Source organism: Somniosus microcephalus, chromosome 1, assembly GCF_052327205.1.
Source record: "Somniosus microcephalus isolate GS21.2 chromosome 1, FLI_Smic_1.0, whole genome shotgun sequence".
Classification (NCBI taxonomy): domain Eukaryota; kingdom Metazoa; phylum Chordata; class Chondrichthyes; order Squaliformes; family Somniosidae; genus Somniosus; species Somniosus microcephalus.
Genome location: NC_140987.1, coordinates 302,905,072 through 302,929,359, shown reverse-complemented (window position 1 = coordinate 302,929,359; position 24,288 = coordinate 302,905,072). Strand labels below are relative to the sequence as shown.

At 52.0% G+C, this 24,288-nt stretch overlaps 1 protein-coding gene across 2 annotated transcripts in view; it reads right to left on the bottom strand.

Moving 5' to 3' along the window:
* LOC147124848 (uncharacterized) overlaps nt 1-24,288 on the bottom strand; it is a 97,695-nt gene that overhangs the window by 48,792 nt on the left and 24,615 nt on the right. Inside the window, exons 2-3 of one of the 2 annotated variants that reach the window (XM_086005019.1) lie at nt 22,526-22,636; nt 11,228-11,494 (exon numbers count right to left, since the gene is read on the bottom strand). In XM_086005019.1, the coding sequence (XP_085861145.1) occupies nt 11,228-11,494; nt 22,526-22,636 (378 nt within the window). The remainder of the gene's footprint in view (nt 1-11,227; nt 11,495-22,525; nt 22,637-24,288) is intronic. The other variant, XM_086005099.1, reaches the window with a different exon arrangement.

Genomic DNA, 24,288 nt, shown 5'->3' with positions numbered 1-24,288 from the left:
TTATTTCCAGCTGTTCAGAACTGGCTGAATGCAGCAAACTCGCATTCTCTGGTCTTTACATAGGGGGGCCAGAACTATGTTAATGAGCTAAGCAGAGTTTTGGCAGCAGTAACTTGGGAGTGGCGCAAAAGAGCGATAAAATCCATGCGCAGTGAGGTTCCAGATCAAAACCGGCATAAATCATTCACGCACAAAATTTCCTCGTTAAAAAATGGGCACAATTTGGCTCTTACGCCGTTGTGCCAAAAATTATAAGGAAATTTATACCTGCAAAATAAATAAAAACAAAGGGAAGGTGTGAATATTTACTCCAACAGTGTCTCTTGCCACCAGAACTGAGCCAGGCTGAGAAGCAGGAGTTTTACATAAAACTGGTTATGTGGCGGTACCACCGGTTGTCCCTTGCATTGAGATACATAATTCCCTTTAACTTACCTTACTGTATGTATAACTTACCTGTTTGGGCCGTTGCCCCTTTAACCTACCTGTTTGGGCCGTTGCCCCTTTAAGACGTGCCCTAGCGCTCTGACGTCATATCACATACCACGTGACGTACGTGCGGCGGCCGCCGGCCTGACTCGGCCTTCCAGGATGGCCGCCGGCACAGCCCGGCCTCGCGACTTCGGCCGCATCGGCCAGCCGACGGGAGCGACGCGATCTTCCGCTCCCGCGGCAAGCACCAGCTCAGCCTGGCCTCCAGCTCCCGTTCCCGCGCTCGCGACTTTGGCCTCAACGGTCAGCGACGCAACGACGTGCATCACATGACACCCTAAGCGCGGGAAACGCGAACAACGTGATGACGTCACAACACAAATGCAATGACGTCATCACGCTCTCCACAGGACTGCGAACTCAGTCCTCGTGGCATCCCCGCTGGGGAAAGACCTACACCACAGTGCTACTACAGTCAGCCATCTTACCTGCTACCATACCTGTTGTATTTAACCTGTTCCTGTAAATAAACAACTTATTTATAGTTCGTCGAAGTCGAACTCGATTATTTAGTGGCGATGCACATGAATCGCTACATTGGTGACCCAACGACGTGAGTACGGGAGCTCATCAATTCCAACACTACAATTGGTGAACCCGTATCCATGAATGATTTTCACGGTAGCAACGCGCGCCTGAACCTCGTCTTCCCACAAGACGACAGATGAACAACCACGGAAGAGCAACCGCCTAACACCAATTCCTCCAAAGGCGACCACGTCTTTGCGAACGTTTTCGCAAGGTAAGCGCAGTCTGGAGCAGATCCCGTTTGACACGGACAAAACTCAACCGGACCCCGTTTTTTGTGAGCAATTTTCACAAAAGAAGCATGCCATGGAAGCACCAGCCGTTTTGCTGTCGCTACCGCAATCCAGGGAGCCACAGTCTCCCTCGTGCTTTATTAAGGTAGAAGCCCCATTTGACGAGAACATCGATGCGGCACCGACCACGCACTTGCTTACGGTCCCCGTACTCGTCTTCCCTACCGCCACACGGATCGTCCGGGTTACAGCATGTTCGGGCCCAATAAATCTGAGCGCGCCCTGCAGGGATACCACGAGGATTCACCCCCACGAAACATGAGGACGCACTCCTCGCGCACAAGGACCCATCCCTCGCGAACCACGAGGACATATCCCTCGTGAAAAATGACGACTCCTCCTCCGCCAACGATGCACCAGCCCTTCAGCCTGCTGGTTGTGTTACCCACTACACAATTCGGCATGAACAAAAAGCGTGCCACCCTCCCGGATGTGTTCTCCTAAATCTACAACAGTTACAAGTGTTGCCGCCCTCCAGGCAGAGTTGACCCCTTCCGAAAGCAACAACAACCCGGACCGTTGCCGCCCTTTCTCCAGTTTTCCCTTTAACAAATGCAAACCTCTACTGACGCTGCACACATCGAGGACGGGTCCAACGGGCATCCTGCGGCCGCAATCAGTCACGTGAAAGTTGCTGGCCTCACCGATCACTGATCAACGCAGCAACTCTTCACCCTCTGTTGTGTTAACGTCATAGCACTATGGCACGCACCGTTCCGTGCGTTCCAGCCTCCTGAAGGTTTCGCTCACCTGTCGGCGAGTTCACCAACCTCGCCAGTCAAGTCCTTCTGGATCGCCCGTCGGCGTTCCTGCAGATTTCGTCAGAACAAGGACTTGTTCCAACATCAACAGAGTCATCGCCCGCGTCCGCCCGACTTGCCCGTCACTCTGACAAGGCCTGCTGTTTCGCACGGCTTCACGGTCCTTCGCCTGACGGATACACTTTATTCGCCACGACGCGCGTAAGGATCCGCTCACGAGCAGCATCTTCAGACCTCGCCTCCCAAGTCGAGACAGCATGACCGCCGTGACCACCAGCTCATCAGACCATCTCATCCTTGGACTTTTGTTAAAGCAAATTCTGGGGGGGCCTATGTGGCGGTACCACCGGTTGTCCCTTACATTGAGATACATAATTCCCTTTAATTTACCTTACTGTATGTATAACTTACCTGTTTGGGCCGTTGCCCCTTTAACCTACCTGTTTGGGCCGTTGCCCCTTTAAGACGCGCCCTAGCGTGCTGACATCACGTCACGTACCACGTGATGTATGTGTGGCGGCCGCCGGCCTGACTCGGCCTTCCAGGACGGCCGCCGGCACAGCCCGGCCTCGCGACTTCGACTGCATCGGCCAGCCGATGGGAGCGACGCGATCTTCTGCTCCCGCGGCAAGCACCAGCTCAGCCTGGCCTCCAGCTCCCGTTCCCGCGCTCGCGACTTCGGCCTCAACAGCCAGCGACACAACGACGTGCATCACGTGATGCCCTAAGCGCGGGAAACACGAACAACGTGATGACGTCACAACACAAACGCGATGATGTCATCACGCTCTCCACAGGTCTGCGAACTCAGTCCTCGTGGCGTCCCCACTGGGGAAAGACCTACACCACGGTGCACCTACAGTCAGCCATCTTACCTGCTACCTTACCTGTTCCAGTAAATAAACAACTTATTTATAGTTCGTCGAAGTCAAACTCGATTATTTAGTAGCGATGCACACGAATCGCTACAGTATAATAATTGTTTTAAGTCAAATTATTTTCTGGCTTTTTATGCCCAAAAGGAAAAGTCGTCACATGCACAAGATCATTTGATATGGCTGGATGGTAGATGACGAGTGCACTAACTAACTAAACAAGCTATCAGTTACTTTAAATGTCAGAATTTCGCAATTATTTAGGTCAAGCTAATTCAAAGTGAATGTGTTCCCTGTAGGGGCTGTGGAATCAATTGGGCATCTGACTTGATGACACAGCAGTCTTTGTGGCACATTAGGTTTTGCATTCCAGAAGCTCAGTTAGTGGCAAGATTTCTTTTTGGTTTCAAACTGTTTGTTGAGCTTTCAACTGAAAGCTAGGAGACTTGTTGTGACAGTGAAAGGGTTACATTAAAACACAGTTTTTGACATTTTATAATTGCATTTTTATTAAATATTAGGTCAGATTTCCTTCAGGATTTTATTTAGATTTAATTGAAAATGTATCTTAAAACCTTAAACATGCAGCTTGTTACACTCCAAAATAAAAAAAACTTGCATTCACATAAGCCCCAATGTTAACACGGGGCGGGAATCGGATGGGCGTGGGCGGAGGCAAAGCCCTGACTGCAGCATGGTGCAGTCTTAACTCTTAGGTCTCACCTGCACATCCCCTGGTTAGTTGCACGTCCCTGGTCACCCGAAGCTAGCGGGACCAGTGGGTGGGAGCAGAATGTCGGGCTTGAGGCCACTGCACCCCGGGGATTGAAGGAAAGGTCCAAAGCACTCGGCTAAATTGCAGGATGCGGGTTAAAGAGGTCTTTGCCGGTGGGAAGTGGTGGAGCCCGAGGCAAGGGAGGCTTGAACTTTCCCTGTGGGGTCTAGCGTGTCAGAAAATTTCAGGATTCACCTCTCTTCTGCTCCACTTGTCTGTTTCTTTCGTTGCAATTGAAGTCAAAAGCTGGAGAAAACCTCTTCCACCTGAAGTTGCTGCAGGCTTTTAAATTACAATCCCCCTGTGATTTACTCATATTCCTGGTCATCAATCAATAACAAAACGATGACAATCATAGGTAAATTGGGATAAGTTACAGGAGACAGTTACCAAAGTAGCAAATCTCTAGCAAGGCAGGAGTTTCCCCTTCCCCCCCTCATACTGAATAGTATATATAATGGGGATGTACTCAAATTGGCAGCATGTGACTAGTGGTGTCCCCCCTGGGATCTGTACTGTGGCCTCAGCTTTTCACTATATATTTATAAATGACTTCGATGAAGGAATAGAGAGCAGAATATCCAAGTTTGCTGACGACACTAAGCTAGGTGGCACAGTAAATAGTGTAGATGGGAACCGAACGTTGCAAAGGGACATTGATAGATTGAGTGAGTGGGCAAAACTGCAGCAGATGGTGTTCAACGTGGGGAAGTGCGAGGTCATCCACTTTGGACCAAGAAAGATAGATCAGAGTATTTTCTAAATGGTGAGAAGCTCGGAACTGTGGAGGAGCAGAGAGATTGTGGGGTCCAAGTAAAAAATCACTAAAAGCTAGTGGGCAGGTACAAAAATAATTAAAAAGACTAATGGAATGTTGGCCTTTATCTGAGGGGGCTGGAATACCAAGGGGTGGAAGTGATGTTACAGCTGTACAGAGCCCTGGTTAGACCCCATTTAGAGTCCTGTGAACAGTCCTGGGCACAGCGCCTCAGGAAAGGTTTATTGGCCTTGGAGTGGGTGCAGCGCAGATTCACCAGAATGATACTGGGGCTAAAAGGATTAAATTATGAGGACAGATTGCATAGACTAGGCTTGTATTCCATTGAGTATAGAAGATTAAGGGGTTGATATACCTATCAATTCCTCCAATAAAAGGCGAAGAGTTACGAAGGTGACTAAAGGTTTTTATTGACTAAATAACAGAGCCCACTCTCGTGGGTGATCCGATCCAAGCAGGAGGAATACCAGCCAGTCGCTCACCTTTATACCTGGCCTGGTGGGTGGAGCCAAGGCGGAGTCGGCAGTGGTCATCCCAGGTATAGCAGTGTGGCAAGAGGCGACCTCGTACCGTGATACAATAGTGGTCAGTGATACAGTTATAACGAACAGTGGTGAACAGTGCTAACTACTAACAGTGATACGATAGTGAACGTGGTTTACCACATTCACCCCTTGTTTAGAATTAAGTCCGGCGGGGTGAAGTGTACTACCAATTCTGGTAGGTCAGTCTGTCCGGAGGCTTCGTAAGCCTCTCCGATCGCCGCAGCGGTGGTGTTGCCTTATCCGGTGCTGGTGCCTTATCCGGTGTTGATGCTGGTGTTTGCGTGGTCGGCGAGGGCTCGTGGGGTTCCGGCATGCCGTCTACCTGGACTGAGGTTGGGGGGGGTGGTGGCGGTGTTTCCGGATCGGCTGAGGGTGCGAGGTCTCGTAGGGAGACAGTGTCCTCCCGCCCGTCTGGGTACGCCACGTAGGCGTACTGGGGGTTGGCGTGCAGGAGGTTCACCCTCTCGACCAGGGGGTCCGTTTTATGGGTCCTCACGTGTTTCCGCAGCCAGACCGGCCCCGGGGCGGTCAGCCAGGTTGGTAGAGTGGTTCCCGTAGTCGACTTCCTGGGGAAAACGAACATTCGTTCATGGGGGGTGGTGTTAGTGGCCGTGCAAAGTAATGACCGGATGGAGTGCAGCGCTGTCGGGAGGACTTCTTGCCAGCGGGAGGTTGGGAGGCCCTTAGACTTTAAGGCTAAGAGGACGGCCTTCCATACCGTCGCGTTCTCTCTTTCCACCTGACCGTTACCTCTGGGGTTGTAGCTGGTGGTCCTGCTTGCTGCAATACCTCTCTCTAGGAGGAATTGCCGGAGTTCCTCGCTCATGAAGGAGGAGCCCCGGTCGCTGTGTATATAGTTCGGGAACCCGAACAAGGCGAAGAGGGCATTCAGGCACTTAATGACCGTGCTACTGGTCATGTCGGGGCAGGGGAAGGCAAAGGGGAAACGGGAGTACTCATCAACGATGTTGAGGAAGTACACATTACGGTCAGAGGACGGGAGGGGCCCCTTAAAGTCGATGCTCAGGCGCTCGAAGGGGCGGGTGGCCTTGATCAGGCTTGCTCGGTCCGGCCTATAGAAGTGCGGTTTGCACTCCGCACAGGTCTGGCAGTTCCTGGTCATGGTCCTGACCTCCTCGATGGAGTAGGTCAGGTTGCGGGCCTTAATGAAATGGTAGAGTCTGGTGACTCCGGGGTGGCAGAGCTGGTCGTGGAGGGTCTGAAGCCTATCGATATGCGCGCTGGCGCATGTCATTCGTGAAAGGGCATCAGGGGATTCGTTCAGCTTGCCTGGCCGGTACAAGATCTCATAATCGTAGGTGGAGAGCTCGATTCTCCATCTCAAAATCTTGTCATTCTTGATTTTGCCCTTCAGCTTGTTATTAAACATGAAAGCCACCGAACGCTGGTCGGTGAGGAGGGTAAATCGTTTGCCTGCCAGGTAGTGCCTCCAGCGCCGTACTGCCTCCACGATCGCCTGGGCCTCTTTCTCGACCGACGAATGTCGGATCTCGGGGCCCTGTAGGGTCCTTGAGAAGAAGGCCACTGGCCTCCCCTCCTGGTTTAGGGTGGCGGCTAAGGCGAAGTCGGATGCGTCGCTCTCCACCTGAAAGGGGATGGACTCGTCCACTGCGTGCATCGTGGCCTTGGCTATGTCTCCCTTAATGAGGGAGAAGGCCGCGCACGCCTCCTCCGTGAGGGGGAAGGAAGTGGCTTTCAGGAGGGGTCTGGCTTTGTCCGCGTAATTGGGTACCCATTGGGCATAGTAGGCGAAAAGCCCCAGGGTTCTCCTAAGTGCTTTAGGGCAGTGGGGGAGGGGTAGCTCCATGAGGGGGCGCATTCTTTCTGGGTCGGGGCCGATGATTCCGTTCTCCACTACGCAGCCGAGGATGGCAAGGCGCGTGGTGTTAAACACGCATTTCTCCTTATTGTAGGTGAGGTTCAGCCGTTGGGCCGTACGGAGGAATTTCTCCAGATTCGCGTCATGTTCCTGCCGGTCGCGGCCGCAGATAGTGACGTTATCTAGGTAGGGGAATGTAGCCTGCAGTTCGTTCTGGTCAACCATCTGGTCCATCTCCCTTTGGAAGACCGAGACCCCATTAGTGACACCGAAGGGGACCCTAAGGAAGTGGTATAGGCGCCCATTCGCCTCGAAGGCGGTATACTGGCGGTCCTCAGGGTGGATAGGGAGTTGGTGGTAGGCCGACTTCAGGTCGATGGTCGAGAATACTTTATACTGTGCAATCTGATTGACCATGTCAGATATGCGGGGGAGGGGGTATGCGTCCAGCTGGGTATATCTGTTTATGGTCTGGCTGTAGTCGATGACCAGGCGGTTTTTATCGCCGGTCTTTACGACTACGACCTGGGCACGCCAGGGGCTGCTGCTCCCCTCGATAATGCCCTCTTTCAGGAGGCGCCGCACCTCAGAGCTAATGAAGGCTCTGTCCCCGGCGCTATACCGCCTGCTTTTGGTAGCGACGGGTTTGCAGTCAGGGGTAAGGTTAGCAAACAGAGAGGGTGGCGGGACCTTGAGGGTGGAGAGGCTGCAGGTGTTACGCGGTGGGCGGTTTAACGTTTGCTGGTTGTTGACTGTGAGTGGGGGGAGGGGTCCACCGTATGCTAGGGTTACGCTTTGGAGGTGGGATTGGAAGTCCAGCCCTAGTAGGACGGCAGCGCAGAGATGGGGGAGGACGAGGAGTTTAAAGTTTTTATACTCCGTGCCCTTAACCGACAGGGTCACGACACAGTAGCCGCTGATGTCCGTGGCGTGGGACCTCGATGCCATCGAGATTCGGCTGCGCGTTGGTAGGACAGAGAGGGAGTAGTGGCTCACCGTGTCTGGGTGGATGAAGCTCTCCGTGCTTCCGCTGTCGAACAGGCAGGTCGTGGCGTGGCCGTTCACTTTGATGTCCATCATTGACTTGGACAGATGGTGCGGGCGGGCTTGGTCCAGGGTGACGGAAGCTAGTGTGTAGCTGAGCGAGTCGTTGTCATCTGCGGGCGAGGTGGTCGGGCGTGGTGAGTAAAATGGCGTCTCCCACGAGGTAGGGCCCCATGAGGCACTATTGGGGTCGGTTGCCTTAATCAAAGATGGCCGCCCCCATGACTCATGTGTGGGGATGCTGGCCTCAGTTGCCCTAAACAAAGATGGCCGCCCCCATGACTCATGTGTGGGGATGCTGGCCTCAGTTGCCCTAAACAAAGATGGCCGCCCCCATGACTCATGTGTGGGGATGCTGGCCTCAGTTGCCCTAAACGAAGATGGCCGCCCCCATAGTTCGCATGCGGCACTGCTGGCCTCTGAGGATCCGCTCCTGCAGGCCTTGGAGAAGTGGCCTTTCTTCAGGCAGGTTTTACATATGGAGTTCTTGGCTGGGCAGCGCGACCTCGGGTGCTTCTCCTGGCCACAAAAAAAACAGCCGGCGGCCCGATCGCGGATGCCCGATGTCGGGGCCGGTGCCGGGGGTGGCGGGGCCGGTCGGGTCCGGGACGCCGACGCAGAGGTAGGTCCCGGGGGCGGCGCTGGGAAGGGTGCTGTGGTAGGGGTCGGGCCCGAGTCCCAGGGTCGCGAGCAGTACCTGGTGAATGCTTCCTGATCTTGGTGGGCCACTTCCAGGGAGATAGCGAGGGCTTCAGCTTTTTCCATGCTGAGGTCTTTAGCTTCCAGCAGTCTTTGCCGTGAGTACTCGGACCGTAGGCCTTTCAGGAATGCGTCGCGGATATTATCTTCAGTATTTTCGGCTGCCGACACCGATTTAAACTCACAGTTCCTGGCGAGTGCATATAGCGCCTGTGAGAATTCGGCTACTGATTCTCCTGGCTGTTGCGGCCGTGATCTTAGGAGGTGCCTAGCGTACATGTAGTTTACCGGGGTCCGGTACTTCTGTTTCAGCAGGTTGATGGCGGTCTCGTAGGTAGTCATGTCCTCGATGAGAGTGTATACTCTCGGGCTCAGTTGTGCCTGCAGGACACTTAGTTTGGATGCCTGAGGGACGCTGGATTCTCTCAGGTATGATTCGAAGCAGACCAGCCAGTGTTTAAAGTCTGCGGCTGAGTTTGCTGCTCGTGGGTTCAGGTCCAGGTACGGCGGTCTGAGGGCTCGCAGCCAAGCTGGCTGGTGTGGCTGTGCTCCTGGGAGCTGCGCTGGTGGCTCCTCCGCCGGTTGTGACTCGTTGTCGGACATCATTAAATTTAGTCAATAAAATTGATATACCTATCAATTCCTCCAATAAAAGGCGAAGAGTTACGAAGGTGACTAAAGGTTTTTATTGACTAAATAACAGAGCCCACTCTCGTGGGTGATCCGATCCAAGCAGGAGGAATACCAGCCAGTCGCTCACCTTTATACCTGGCCTGGTGGGTGGAGCCAAGGCGGAGTCGGCAGTGGTCATCCCAGGTATAGCAGTGTGGCAAGAGGCGACCTCGTACCGTGATACAATAGTGGTCAGTGATACAGTTATAACGAACAGTGGTGAACAGTGCTAACTACTAACAGTGATACGATAGTGAACGTGGTTTACCACAGGGGTGAGCTATTTGAGATGGTTAAGATGATCAAAGAGTTGATAAGGCAGATACAGAGAAACTATTTCCTCTGGTGGGGAGTCCAGACAAGGGGCCATAACCTTAAAATTAAAGCTAGGCCATTCAGGGGTGATGTCAGAAAGCACTTCTTCACACAATGGGTAATGGAAATCTGGAACTCTCTCCCCCAAAAAGTTGTTGAGCCTTTAAAGGGCGTGAATAGAGGAATTTCTCAGGCAAGCCCAAGCAACTCCTCCCAACATACTGCCTTGATGTGGAGGGAGCAGGGAGAAGTTCAACCCATGACTCCCCGACTAGAATTTCAAGCTCCAGCCGAAACGTGATGGAATCTCGGCAGAGCTGGAATCTCACCTGTTTTCTGCTCCACCCTTCACATATCTACTAGTTACACCCTCAGCTGCTCCAGAAATTGTGGGGCCATTATACATAGCTTTATCTGTTCATTGATTAATTGGCTTGAAGTTTCTTGAGTGCATCCAGCTGCTCAAGGTACCCTGCAGACAGGATTTAATGATTTTAGTTTCTTCATAACAAATGCTTTATTGACTGTTACACTATATACTTGAACACTGAGTTAAGAACAAAGAATTCTGGTCTGTATGTCAAGTCATAGAGCTGAGACCTCATCCTAGTTCCATGATCTAGTGTTCCAAAGCTATTTTTTATGAAACATGTTTAAGTTTAAGCAGCCATAAAATCATTTCTTTCTTCATATCCTTATCCTTAAGAATTATCAAGGTGGAGGCTAAAGATCTAAAGGTGTACTGTTGGGGGGTTGAGGGAAAATGTCATAGGCAAAATATGGTATATATGTCTGTTTTCCAATATATTTATATATAATCTATAATATATAGAAATTAATAGGATATATTTATATTTTGTATTTTAGGAATTTTTGATCGTACTGACTTTATAGTTCTTATTTTCTTTGCACAGGAAACTTTGTGCTATCTGGCACCGACGGGACCGAGCTGCTGCCATTCCCTCAAAACTGCCGTACACTCCAGAGCTAATGTTGAAACATACGGAGATTTTCATCTCCGTATGAATCAACAAACCCTGTTGCTTAGCAACAGCCTCTAAACAGTCGGCAAGTGTCTCTGTAGCATCTCTAGCTGAAGCTGTTGCTTAGCTACAGACGTTGCAGAGCTTGACTGTTCAAAAAAAGAAAAGAAAAGAAATGAAAAGAATAAAAAACAGCTCCTGATTTTTGCCAGTGGCTCGAGCTTGCCGGACGGTTCGCCTCCGGATAACACAAAGTTTCCTGTATGAGGTTATAATTTCGGTGTTCATCCTGTCACTTTCAGTAAGGGAAGGTAATTGTTAATAGACAATGCCGGAGCCATTCCTCATTTTTTCTCCCGGAGGAGCACTTGAGCAGTGTGGGAAATAATTTTGTGCTACCCTTCCACCGCCCCCCCCCCCATCTAGCTGTTTTACCTTTCTTCTCTGAATGTTCTAGGTGAGATTGACAAAACTAATCTTTACGGAAAGCAAGAGTCAGTGGAGTCTGGAATTCAAACTTAGCTCTGAGTTAGTAGCCTCCCTTTTACTGCAGTATTTTGGTTATCAGATTCGAAGAATGCCTTATACCTGTCATTAATAAGGAGCAACATAAGCCATTTTACGTACATGTATTACCCGTACTGGTGGCATAAATACCAGACGTCAGCATTGGCATTGTCCCAGCTAGATCTTCCACAGAATTGCCAAGTGTTGGACCAGCAGTCACTAGTTGGGAGGCCAAGAGTTCATCGTCTGATGCAAGAATCTGATTTGGGTTGCTAGATGCCTTGTTGACTTCACTAATTACTGTGTTGGTTCCTTCAGATGATCGCAGAGTCTCAGGAACTATTGACTCTGATGGCAAGTAGGTGTGAAGAGGAGTCTGAATGATAGCTGAGAGAATAGAGAGAAACTTAGCAACTGGATGAAAATTAAAGTTACCTTCACAAGATTTTAACAGCCTTTGAATGACAAATGCAAACACATCTATTATCTATATATATATATCTATATATATAAATCGGTACATCTGTCTGTCTGTCATTCTGTCATTCTGTCTGTCTGTTTGTCTGTCTGTCATTCTGTCTGTCATCGCCTGTGCGTCTGTCGGGCTATGCGCTCGAAAGTTACAGGGCGTACCTACGCGCGCGTTACCTCCAAAGAAAGCTTACGCTTCCGAGACGGTTTTAAGTGTATTTACGTTTCGGCCGGGCTAAAATTGCGCCCGCGGTATCCCAAAAACCTTCAACGTTCCGCTCATTAGCATCTCATTATCCGCTCATTAGCGACAGAGTGACCTCGAGCTCGACCAATCGTACGCCGGGTTGCTGGCGTGTGCCGCCGGGCCAATCGGTGCGTGTGTGGCCGGGCCTTATCGTTCTGAATCGAGGTGAGTCGCCGCCATCTTGATTCCAAACTTTTCCTTTCTTTTTCCCGCTTTCTGCTTCTTAAAAAAAAACGTTGCTTTTAAAACACATATTGTTTTAAAAAAAAATGATTTAGAAAGTAATTAACTTATCTAATCTCATTAATTTTCCTACCTTTCCCCGTTTTTCCAGGTAGGCCTCGAAGCCTCGGCTTCTCCTTCGCACCCACGCCCGAGCTAGGCACCTCCCGGCCCCACTCGAAGGCTGGAGGGCCGAGCCTCAGCCCAGCGCCGCTAGGGTGCGCGCGCAGCAGGAGCTGAGACGCAGCGTCTCTCTCTGGCTCGGCCGGGGGGCGGGGCTTGCTGAGCGTCAAGCGTCACCCTGGTAACCGGCCCCCCCCCCGGCCGTCTCGCACAGCCGCAATCGGCGGTCTTCACCTCGGGGGGGGGCGCGACCCTCTGCGGGGGCCGCGACCCTCGGGGGGGCGTGACCCACGGGGGGCCGCGACCCTCGGGGGGCCGCGACCCTCGGGGGGGCCCGCGACCCTCGGGGGGGGCGCGACCCTCGGGGGGGCCGCCAAGCGTCACCCTGGCAACCGCCCCCCCGGCCGCCTCGCACAGCCGCAATCGGCGGTCTTCACCTGGGGGAGGGGCGCGACACTCGGGGGGGGGCCGCGACCCTCGGGGGGGGCTGCGACCCTCTGCGGGGGCCGCGACCCTCAGGGGGGCGTGACCCACGGGGGGGGGCCGCGACCCTCGGGGGTGGCCGCGACCCTCTGCGAGGGCCGCGACTCTCGGGGGGGGCCGCGACCCTCGGGGGGGGCTGCGACCCTCTGCGGGGGCCGCGACCCTCGGGGGGGCGCGACCCACGGGGGGGGGCGCGACCCTCGGGGGGGGTGCCGCGACCCTCGGGGGGGCCCCCCCGCGCCCCCCCTCCCCTCCCTCCCCCCACCCCCCCTTCCCCCCTCCCCCCTTCCCTTCCCCCCCTTCCCTTCCCCCCCTCCCCCCCGCCCTTCCCCCCTCCCTCCCTCTCCCCCCCTCCTCCCCCTCCCTCCCCCCCTTCCTCCCCCCCCACTCCTCCCTCCTCCCTCCCCCCCCCCAGTCGCTCTCTCTCTCTCTCTTCCAACAACAACATGCCCTCGAAAAAGCCTCGGCACCGCCGGGCACTTCAGCTAGTCTATATATCTTCTTATATATATATAAAGCAGTATGTCTGTCTGTCTGTCTGTATGTCTGTCTGTCCGCTATACACTCAAAAGTTATAGAGGGTACCTACACATATGTTATATCAAAAGAAAGCTGATGATCAGGGGAGTGTCATAGGCATATTTACTTTTTGGTCAGACAAAAATTGTTCGGACAGTATACAAAAAACGTTCAAAAATCCGCTCATTAGCGGTTGACCAATCCTACCGCTCATTAGCATTGAGTGACGTGATGGTTGACCAATCCTACAGTTCAGTGACCTGATGGTTGGCCAATCGGTGCATCACAGGTGGGACCTAATCCTGCAGCCTCCCGAAATTTCGCCGCCATTTTTTCCCCTGCTTTTCCTCAACAGCGAGCGGGGCAGCTGCATCGGCCCGCCGGAGCGGGAGGTGAGTTGGGGTCACTCGGGCCGGGCCTCACAACTGCTCAGCCCCAGACACAGAGCGGGGGAGCGGCAGCGGGCGGCCATCAACCGCGCGGCCCGAGACACAGAGCACGGGAGCGACAGTGGCCGTCCGTCAACCGCGCGGCCCTCTAAACTGCCCTGGCAATGCCGGCCCCCCCTGCTAGTACTGTATATGAAAGGCAGGGGTCTCCTGCAGAAATGGTGCTTAAATAAGAACAACTGAAAGTAAATACATTGAAGCAATTTTCTTTCAGAACACTATAATAGGAATGCAAAGTAATTTTTCCAATGAAGTGACAGAACTGTCTTAGGTTAATGTTAGCATTTAAACATTAGCACATAGAGGTGCAGTTTCAGAGCTCTATGTTTTAGCACTGGGCAATTGACATTTAATAATATATAATATTAGCAGATCTCCCATGGCATGCTCACAGTGGGTCAGAAATCATGCTAAAGCGTCCTCACTAAAATGTTAGGTCTGAAGGAAGTAAGTGAGACGCTTAGAGGAAGTAAAGACTTTTAATACATTATAGATATAGGAGTGAAATTGGATGTGGACAATAGAACTGAATATCGGGGCTGTCCTATAACACCTGTTTTGCGTCCCCATCCTCTCCCATGCCCAACTTCAGCCCCACATACTTTTATCCTCATTAAATTCATTTTTTTTAAATGTTTTAAATGTACTTGCTTTTTTTTGAAAGCACTGACTCATTTTGGGTTACAGTGACACAGACATGATGGCCCCAATTTTAATGGGGTGGGCGGGCAGGTACGGTACATGCGAGCTCTGAAACAGGTGGCAAACCTGGGGAGTCAGAGGCCTGGCCAACCTTAATGGCCTGGCCTCATTTACATTATTTTTCTCTGATTTCCGTCTCAACACAGCCAGATACACTTCCTGACTGGCGGGCAGGTGGGAGCGGGTAAATTAGGGCGGCAGGAGGACACAGCCAGGGACCCGGGGGATCAATGGTGAGGGGCTGTGGACGCGATCAGGGGAGGGTGGACTCTGGACACAGTTGGATGGGTCAGTCCTAGACATGGATGCAGGGGGGTGGTGGGGGAGGGGGAATGGGCCTACAAAGACACCTCCGAAAAAAATAAAAGACCTGCCTGGGTTCTTCTGGCCCATGATCCACCTCCCGACAGGTTGGCCTGGAGGGGAAGCCGGCACTGCTTGCCCCCTCAGGCCTCCAACTAAAATTACAGATCAGGGCGATCCACATATTTAAACAAGGCCCCACCAGCTTGGTCTCCAGGTGGTGAAGTACATGGGTGCCATCAGCGTACATGTGGAATGTGACACTGTGTTTTCAGATAATGTTGCCGAGGGGGGAGCATATAGATGAAACATAGGAGTGGGTTAACAATAGATCCTTGGGGGACTCCAGAGGTGACAGTGCGGTGACATGAAGAGAAGCCATTGTAGGAGATTCCCTGGCTAAGACTGGATGGATAAGGTGGAACCAGGCGAGGGCATGTGCATTCAGCTGGACAACAGAGGAGAGATATCGTTAGAGGAGGATGGTGTGATTGGCTATGTCAAAGTCTCCAGACAGGTCAAGAAGAATGAGGAGGGATAATGCATCATGGTCACAGTCACATAGGATCTAATTTGTCACTTTGATTCGGGCAGGAGCAGAAAACCGATTGGAGAGGTTCAAACTGATTGGAGAGAAATTGATAAAGGCACAGAAAATAGAATATGAGAGTAAACTATCGAGAGACGTAAAAACAGACTGTAAAAGCTTCTATAGGTATGTAAAAAGGAAACGATTAGCAAAAGTAAACGTGGGTCCCTTACAGGCTGAGACAGGAAAAATTATAATGGGGAATAAGGAAATGGCAGTGAAATTAAACAAAAACTTTGGGCTGGATTTTTCTTACCGAGATGAGTTGGGGGCGGGACTGCTGCCTTCCGGGTTCTAGTCCTGCCCCCAGCGATGTCTGATGAACAGATGCTATTTTGCCCTGATTGGCCTTGTTAAGCCCACCCTACGGGCTTGCCGGCCAATTAAGGGAAAGCCGGTGTCAGATGACGTCAGTTGATGACGCTTCATCTGCCGGTTTTCTTAAAGGCATATGCACCGCACTTGTTTGACAGATGAATTGTCAGTGTTTGACAGCATTGAGGTGCTGTCAGACACTGACAATCACTGTCCAAAGGTAAGCCCTTGCACCCAGCCTCTCCAATAACTCTCCCCTTAGGATAAAACAGATGGCAGCTGCAGCTGAGATTGCAGAAGCCATCTGTCACTTCGGCTGATGAGATGAGGCTACACAAACACTTCACAGCTTGTCACCTGCAGAAACATCTAAACACAATAAAAATTACTTTCACAATATTTCCTTACATTTGATGCTAACCATTGTCCCATTGTATCCTTCACACCACTTTTGCAGCTGTCATTCAAACACCAACATAACAACAGACCCATAGTATGCCTCACTTACCCTGGTGGGGTTTCCCAAAGTAGGGAAGCCCACAGCAGCAGTCAAAAAATTGAGAAAATTCTCTTAACTGCTTGTTAACTACCTGTTAAGAGGCAGTTAAGAGGCTATAATCATCTTCCCGCTGCTAGGAGTCGTGTCCCTGCACAAATCCGGGACCCAACGCCCGGGAAGATTGGTTGGAAGTGGGTTGGGAGTGGGTTCGGGACCTGCTCCCTGTGGTAAACCACTGTCATACCTGTCTGTGTCTGTATGTGTATTCCACTAGGTACAGGTCTGGACATGCCTCGGCTGACTCCTCCCACTATTCCAGGTATATAAGTGACTACCTCCCAGTCCCTTAGTATTCTGGACGGGTCGACCACTCGAGACAAGACCTTCATTCTTTAGTTAATAAAAGCCTGATTGTTACTCGCTCAACCTCAGTCTTTTGAGTAATTGATGGCGCATCAATTTTATTAACTACATTTTTTATAATGGAGAAGATCCTCACACCAGCATGCCTGGACCTGGACAGTCGGGAAGCGGACGCTTCCACCAAGTTTGCTCACTGGCTCACGTGCTTCGAGACATTCCTGACTGCCTCCACTGCGGTCGAAATGGATGCGGACAAACTGTCTGTCCTGTTCTCCAAGGTGAACCACCGAGTGTACTCAGTCATCCGGGACGCGACCTCATACACAGCCGCCCTCCAGCTCCTCAAGACCCAGTACACGCGCCCTGTGAACGAAGTATACGCTAGGCACCTTCTGGGGAGTCGCAAGCAACAACCTGGGGAATCGACTGAGGAATAACTCCAAGCACTGTCCGTGCTTGGCCGGGCCTGTGGGTGTAAGGCGGTAACGCCCACTAAGTACACGGAGGAACTGATCCAGGATGCCTTCGTAGCAGGCCACAGGTCCAACTACACCCGACAGCGACTGCTGGAGCAGAGTGACATCACCCTCGACAAAGCCTCCGACATCGCACTAACGCTGGACGCAGCCTTCCGGGGCATGGATGCCTACTCCTCTGCACCATGGACGCCACGGGGAACGACAACCTGGGACACAGTAGGACAGCCTCATAGGACCGTGCCACCCCAGCCACAGCCCAACAACGGCCCAACTACCGCAACAGTGTCCCAAAGCCAGACAGCAGTATCCCAAGGCCAGAAATGCTACTTCTGTGGCCAGGCCAAACACCCCAGAGCGCGCTGCCCGGCGAAGAATGCGACCTGCTCGGGCTGCGGGAAAAAGGGACACTACGCCAGCATCTGCAAGGCCAAAGCCACCCCGAATGCCAGCAGCGCCGCGTGTGGGCCGTGCGAGCCGCCATCTTGGGCCCCCAACAGCGCCACGTGTGGGCCGTGCGGGCCGCCATCTTGGGCCTCCCCAGCCATGTGCGAACCACTGCAGCAGCAGCCATCTTGGACGACTCCAGCCACATGGGAATCATGGACGCCGCCATCTTGGACACCAGCCGGGACGCAGCAGACCGCCAACCCCCCCCCATCTGATACTCGCAGCGACACACCGACCCCTACGCTGGCCTCTGTGACGCTGGACCAAACGAGACCGCACCAGCTAGCTCGGTCCAAAATGGACGTTAAGGTAAACGGCCATGCAATAAACTGCCTTTTTGACTCCGGGAGCACAGAGAGCTTCATCCACCCCGACACGGTGCGGCGTTGCTCTCTCCCAGTCCTGCCTGCGCACCAGCGGATTTCTATGGCCTCCGAGTCCCAGTCAGCGGACATTGGCGGCTACTGCGTGGTGACACTAGTAGTAGACGGGACTGTGTTCAATAATTTTAAACTCCTGGTCCTGCCCGACCTCTGCGCTGCCGTTCTACTGGGATTGGATTTCCAGTGCCACCTCAAAAGCGTTACGATGGCGTACGGTGGCCCCCTCCCCCCACTCACAGTCCGCAGCCAGCAGCCTCCAAATTGCCCGCCGCGCACCAGATGCAACCTCTCCACACTCAGAGTCCCACCCCCCCCACTGTTTGCTAACCTCACCCCCGACTGTAAGCCCATCGCCACAAAGAGCAGGCGATACAGTGCCGGGGACAGGGTTTTCATCAAAACCGAAGTGGAACGGCTCCTGAAGGAGGGGATTATTGAGGGCAGCTCCAGCCCCTGGTGAGCCCAGGTTGTGGTCGTTAAGACCGGCGAGAAACAACGCCTGGTCATCGACTACAGCCAAACAATAAACCGCTACACCCTGCTGGATGCCTACCCACTCCCCCGCATAGCTGACATGGTCAACCAGATCGCGCAGTACCGCGTCTTTTCGACCATTGACCTGAAATCAGCATACCACCAGCTCCCCATCAGCCCTGAAGACCGCCAGTATACTGCTTTTGAGGCAAACGGCCGCCTCTATCACTTCCTTAGGGTTCCCTTTGGCGTTACCAACGGGGTCTCCATCTTCCAAAGGGAGATGGACCGGATGGTCGATCAAAACGAGCAGCAGGCCACTTTCCCTTACCTAGATAATGTGACCATCTGCGGCCATGACTTGCAGGACCATGACGCAAACCTCGAGAAATTCCTCCGCATCGCCCAACTCCTGAACCTGACATATAACAAGGAGAAGTGCATATTCTGCACAGACCGCCTCGCCATCCTTGGCTGTGTTGTGGAACACGGGGTCATCGGTCCCGACCCGGACCGGATGCGTCCCCTTATGGAACTCCCACTGCCCCACTGCCTAAAAGCTCTGAAGAGGTGCCTAGGGTTTTTTTCCTACTACGCTCAGTGGGTCCCCTACTATGCAGACAAAGCCCGTCCGCTGATCAAGTCCACCTCTTTTCCCGTGACGGCAGAGGCCCGCTTAGCCTTCCACCGTATCAAGGAAGACATTGCCAAAGCCACCATGCACGCAGTGGACAAATCCATCCCCTTCCAGGTGGAAAGCGATGCATCCGACTTCGCTCTGGCCGCCACCCTTAATCAGGCGGGGAGACCTGTGGCATTCTTCTCACGAACCCTCCAGGGCCCGGAGACCAGACACTCCGCGGTTGAGAAGGAGGCCCAGGCTATCGTGGAGGCTGTGCGTCATTGGAGGCACTACCTGGCCGGAAAACGATTTACCCTGCTCACTGACCAGCGTTCAGTTGCTTTTATGTTCAACAACAAGCAGAGGGGCAAAATCAAAAATGACAAGATCTTGAGGTGGAGAATCGAACTTTCCACCTACAATTATGAGATCTTGTACCAGCCTGGGAAGCTCAATGAACCCCCAGACGCCCTATCGCGTGGCACCTGCGCCAGCGCGCAGATCGATAGGCTGAGGGCCCTCCACAATGACCTCTGCCACCCGGGGGTCACCAGGTTCTTCCACTTCATCAAGGCCCGCAACCTGCCTTACTCCATCGAGGAGGTCAGGACCATGACCAAGAACTGCCAAGTCTGCGCTGAGTGCAAACCGCACTTTTATAGACCAGACAGCGCCCACCTGATAAAAGCCACTCGCCCTTTCGAACGCCTGAGCGTCGATTTCAAAGGGCCTCTCCCCTCCTCCGACCGCAATGTGTACTTCCTCAACATCATTGACGAGTACTCCCGGTTCCCGTTCGCTATCCCCTGCCTGGACATGACCAGTGCCACGGTCATTAAATCTCTGAACAGCCTCTTCACCCTGTTCGGTTTCCCCAGCTATATCCATAGCGACCGGGGCTCATCGTTTATGAGCGACGAACTCCGCCAGTACCTGCTCGCTAGGGGTATAGCCACAAGCAGGACCACCAGTTACAACCCCCGGGGGAACGGACAGGTGGAAAGAGAGAATGCAACAGTTTGGAAGGCCGCCCTACTAGCCTTAAAGTCTAGGGGCCTTCCGACCTCCTGCTGGCAGGAGGTGCTCCCCGATGCGCTCCACTCGATTCGGTCACTGCTCTGCACTGCCACCAATGCCACCCCTCACGAGAAAATGTTTGTCTTCCCAAGGAAGTCCACATCGGGGACATCGTTACCGCCATGGCTGATGTCCCCAGGGCCGGTACTACTGAGAAGACACGTGAGGGCCAATAAAATGGACCCCCTGGTCGAGAGGGTTGACCTCCTCCACGCCAACCCCCAGTACGCTTACATTGCGTACCCGGACGGGCGGGAGGACACAGTCTCCATACGAGACCTCGCACCCTCGGGGACCGCTGTAACCCACTACCCATTACCACCCCCCCCCATGACCCGATATCCAACCCCAGCAGCCGGCTCGCCTTGGACCGTCACCCACGAGGACTACACTCCAGGGCCCCAGCCTACACGGGACGTGACGCCGGAAGCTCCACCACCCCTGCCGTCGCCACGTCGATCACAGCGGCAGACAAGACCTCCGGAGAGACTCCAATACACGAACTTTTAAATACACTTCACCCCGCCGGACTCATTTTTAAACAAGGGGTGAATGTGGTAAACCACTGTATACCTGTCTGTATGTGTATGTGTATTCCACTAGGTACAGGTCTGGACATGCCTCGGCTGACTCCTCCCACTATTCCAGGTATATAAGTGACTACCTCCCAGTCCCTTAGTATTCTGGACGGGTCGACCACTCGAGACAAGACCTTCATTCTTTAGTTAATAAAAGCCTGATTGTTACTCGCTTAACCTCAGTCTTTTGAGTAATTGATGGCGCATCACTCCCATTCTTTTTGACTTTCCCAGCAGTCCCGCCTCCTAACCCGCCTCCTCAGGGCTGGTAAAATCCAACCCCTTTTGTCTGTCTTTACGGTAGTAAACGCAAAAAACATTTCGGAAATAGTGGAGAACCAAGGGTCTAGTGAGAATGAGGAACTGAAAGAAATTAGTATTAGTAAGGAAATAGTACTGGGGAAATTAATGGGACTGAAAGCCGATAAATCCCCTGGGCCTGATGGCGAAAATCCTATGGTTTTAAAAGACGTGGCTTATAGAGATAGTGGATGCATTGGTTGTCATCTTCCAAAATTCCATAGATTCTGGAATGGTTCCCACAGATTAGAAGTTAGCAAATGTAACCCCACTATTTAAGAAAGGAGAGAGAGAGAAAATGGGGAAGTCTAGACCAGTTAGCCTGACATCAGTAGTAGGGAAAATGCTGGAATCTATTATTAAGGATGTAGTAACAGGGCACTTAGAAAATAATAATAGGATTGGGCAAAGTCAATACGGATTTATGAAAGGGAAATTGTGTTTCACAAATCTGTTAAGAGTTTTTGAGGTTGTAACTAGCAGAATAGATAAGGGGGAACCAGTGTAGTGTATTTGGATTTTCAGAAGGCATTCAATAAGGCGCCACAAAAGAGGTTATTAAACAAAATTAGGGCTCATGAGATTGGGGGTAATATATTAGCATGGATTGAGGATTGTTAATGGATAGAAAACAGAGAGTAGGAATAAACGGTCATTTTTGGGTTGGCAGGTTGTAACTAGTGGGGTACCACAAGGATCAGTGCTTGGGCCTCAGCTATTTACAATCTACATCAATGATTTGGATGAGGGGACCAAATGTAATATATTCAGGTTTGCTGATGATACAAAGCTAGGTGGGAATGTAAGTTGTGAAGAGGATGCAAAGAGGCTGCAAGGGGATATAGACAGGTTAAGCGAGTGGGTAAGAGCTTGGCAAATGGAATATAATGTGGAGAAATGTTGGCATAGTGGTTAGCACGGTGGCATAGTGGTTAGCACTGTTGCCTCACAGCACCAGGGACCCGGGTTCGAATCTGGCCTCAGGTGACTGTCTGTGTGGAGTTTGCACATTCTCCCTGTGTTTGCGTGGGTTTCCTCTGGGTGCTCCGGTTTCCTCCCACAGTCCAAAGATGTGCGGGTTAGGTTGATTGGCTATGATAAATTGACCCTTAGTGTTAGGGGGATTAAATACGTGGGTTACGGGGATAGAGTGGGATATGTGTTGGTGTAGGGGTTACAGGGATCGGGTGGGATATGTGTCGGTGCAGGCTCGATGGGCCGAATGGCCTCTATCTGCACTGTGGGGTTTCTGTGATTCTGTGATTCTGTGAAATGTGAAGTTATCCACTTTGATAGGAAAATAAAAAAGCAGAGTATTTTTTAAATGGTGAACGATTGGGAAATGTTCATTTTCAGAGGGACCTGGGTGTCCTTGTACACGAATCACTGAAAGTTAATATGCAGGTACACGTTGAAGGACTTTGGAAAGGGAGATTAGAGGTGGGGTGGTAGTATGCAAGGATAGAGGGGTCAAATGTGGGTTTTTTGAGGACAGGCTGATGCTGGCAGATTTGAAAGGGACGGGAACAGTACCCGAGGAGAGGGAACCATTTACAATATCAGCTCGCATGGGGGCCAGAAGGGGAAGTTGGGTGGTCAACAGTTTAGTGGGAACAGAGTTGAAAGAGCAGGAGGTGGGTGTCACGAACAAGATGAGCTCGGAGAGTGCATAAGGGGAGGTGGGGAGAAATTAGAGAAAGATGCGTATTTCGGACAATACCTATTTGAAGATCAAAGCTCATTTTTAGTTTTTTTTCTCACTGAAACACATACCTTGCAGAGTTTTATTGTCAAATGTTGTTGCTGCTTCTGACCTGCTTAAGTTGACTTTATGTGCATTCGCATGAGAAGATTCAGAATTGTTTTGTTCCAATAAAGTGTGCACTGTTGAGAAAGAATGTGGTTGTTTGAGATGCAGTATTGCCTACAAAGAGAAAAATTTAATTGTACTCCTAGCCAGGAATATACTAAATCTCACAAATGATATAGAATGTAGTTAATCTCAACCCAGTACAGCAAGAAGCGCTCTACTTGGAGCTCCAACACGGCAAGAGAGCCCCAGGTGGGCAGAAGAAACGCTTCAAGGACACCCGCAAAGCCTCCTTGAAAGAGTGCAACATCCCCACTGACACCTAGGAATCCCTGGCCCAAGACTGCACGAAGTAGAGGAGAAGCATCCGGGAAGGCGCCGAACACCTCGAGTCTCTTTGCCGGGAGCAAGCGCAAGCCAAGCGCAAGCAGCGCAAGGAGTGCACGTCAACCCAAGCACCCCACCCAGCCACCCCTTCAACCACCGTCTGCCCCACCTGTGACAGAGATTGTAGGTCCCACATTGAACTCATCAGTCACCTGCGAACTCATTTTTTATGTGGAAGCAAATCATCCTCGGTTCCGAGGGACTGCCTAAGAAGACAGCATGAATAGACTGAACAAAGAAAAGGTCAACTAAGGGGACTTTTCTGTTTAATAAAGATAAAATAGAACACATTAATACACTGGGGTTGTTATGTTCATTAATAACTAGACATTGTTATTATGAACACAGCTAGCTTCTAGCTAGTTATTTATTCAGTACATGTTCTCTAGGTACAGTATCTGTAGAGGCTTCCATGTGTGCTCCTGTGTGCAGGCTGCCATCTTGACTGCTGCCTTCTGGGTAGCCTAGTGCCTCATGGGTAATGTAGTCTTAAACATACAGCTATATACAGCTCTACCTAGTGTCCACTATAGAATGACATGCTATTGATCACTACATCCCCCTTTCTTTGAGGTTTAACAAAATCAATATCAATCAACTTTCAAGAAAACAATAAAGATAATATCAGTAACACTTTTGTTAGTGCTCTATAAACATAAACATTTTCAAAACAGTCAACACATTTTCAAAGCTTTACATTGTACTCAAAGATTATCGGCTGAAAATTCAGTAGCCTTAGCACCTCATTTGAGGCGCTAGAGGGCCTTGCGCCGGAGTTATGGCCAGTAGTGAAATTCCCTGGGGCCCTAAATCGGCGTTGCTCCGGTAGCGCTGCGCCGGCACCGATGACGTCATCGGTGTGCGCAGCATCCCGGTTGCCGTGGTAACCCACCCGAACTCCGAAATTGAGTTGCGGCCGCCTCGCCCGTGGCAGCCGCAACCAGCGTTTTGTCAGAGGTGCCTTACTGCAGTTAGCGCCGGCGCATTAAAGGCCCCGCGGCGGCCGGCCGCTTTCCCGCCGGCTGCCTGCCCGCAGCTCTCTCCCTGGACTTCTCTCCCCCCCCCCCCGGAACAGATGCAAGCCCGGCACTTGTCCGAGGTGCCAGGCTCATTTTTAAGCAGATTTGCGCGGGCCGCGGCCGGGTGCAGGCAGCTCCTCCTTAACGGAAGGAGGAGGCCTGCACTTCCCCAGCCTGCCGCACCGCATCGGGTGCCGCAGCACCGGAATTGCAGCGCGAAACGGCAGTTAGCGCCCTTTTCCAGGCGCTAAGACCCTTCAGTAGCGCCGGCAGCCATTTGGGCGCGGCGCCAATGAATTTTTGGCGCGCGCAGGGGACTT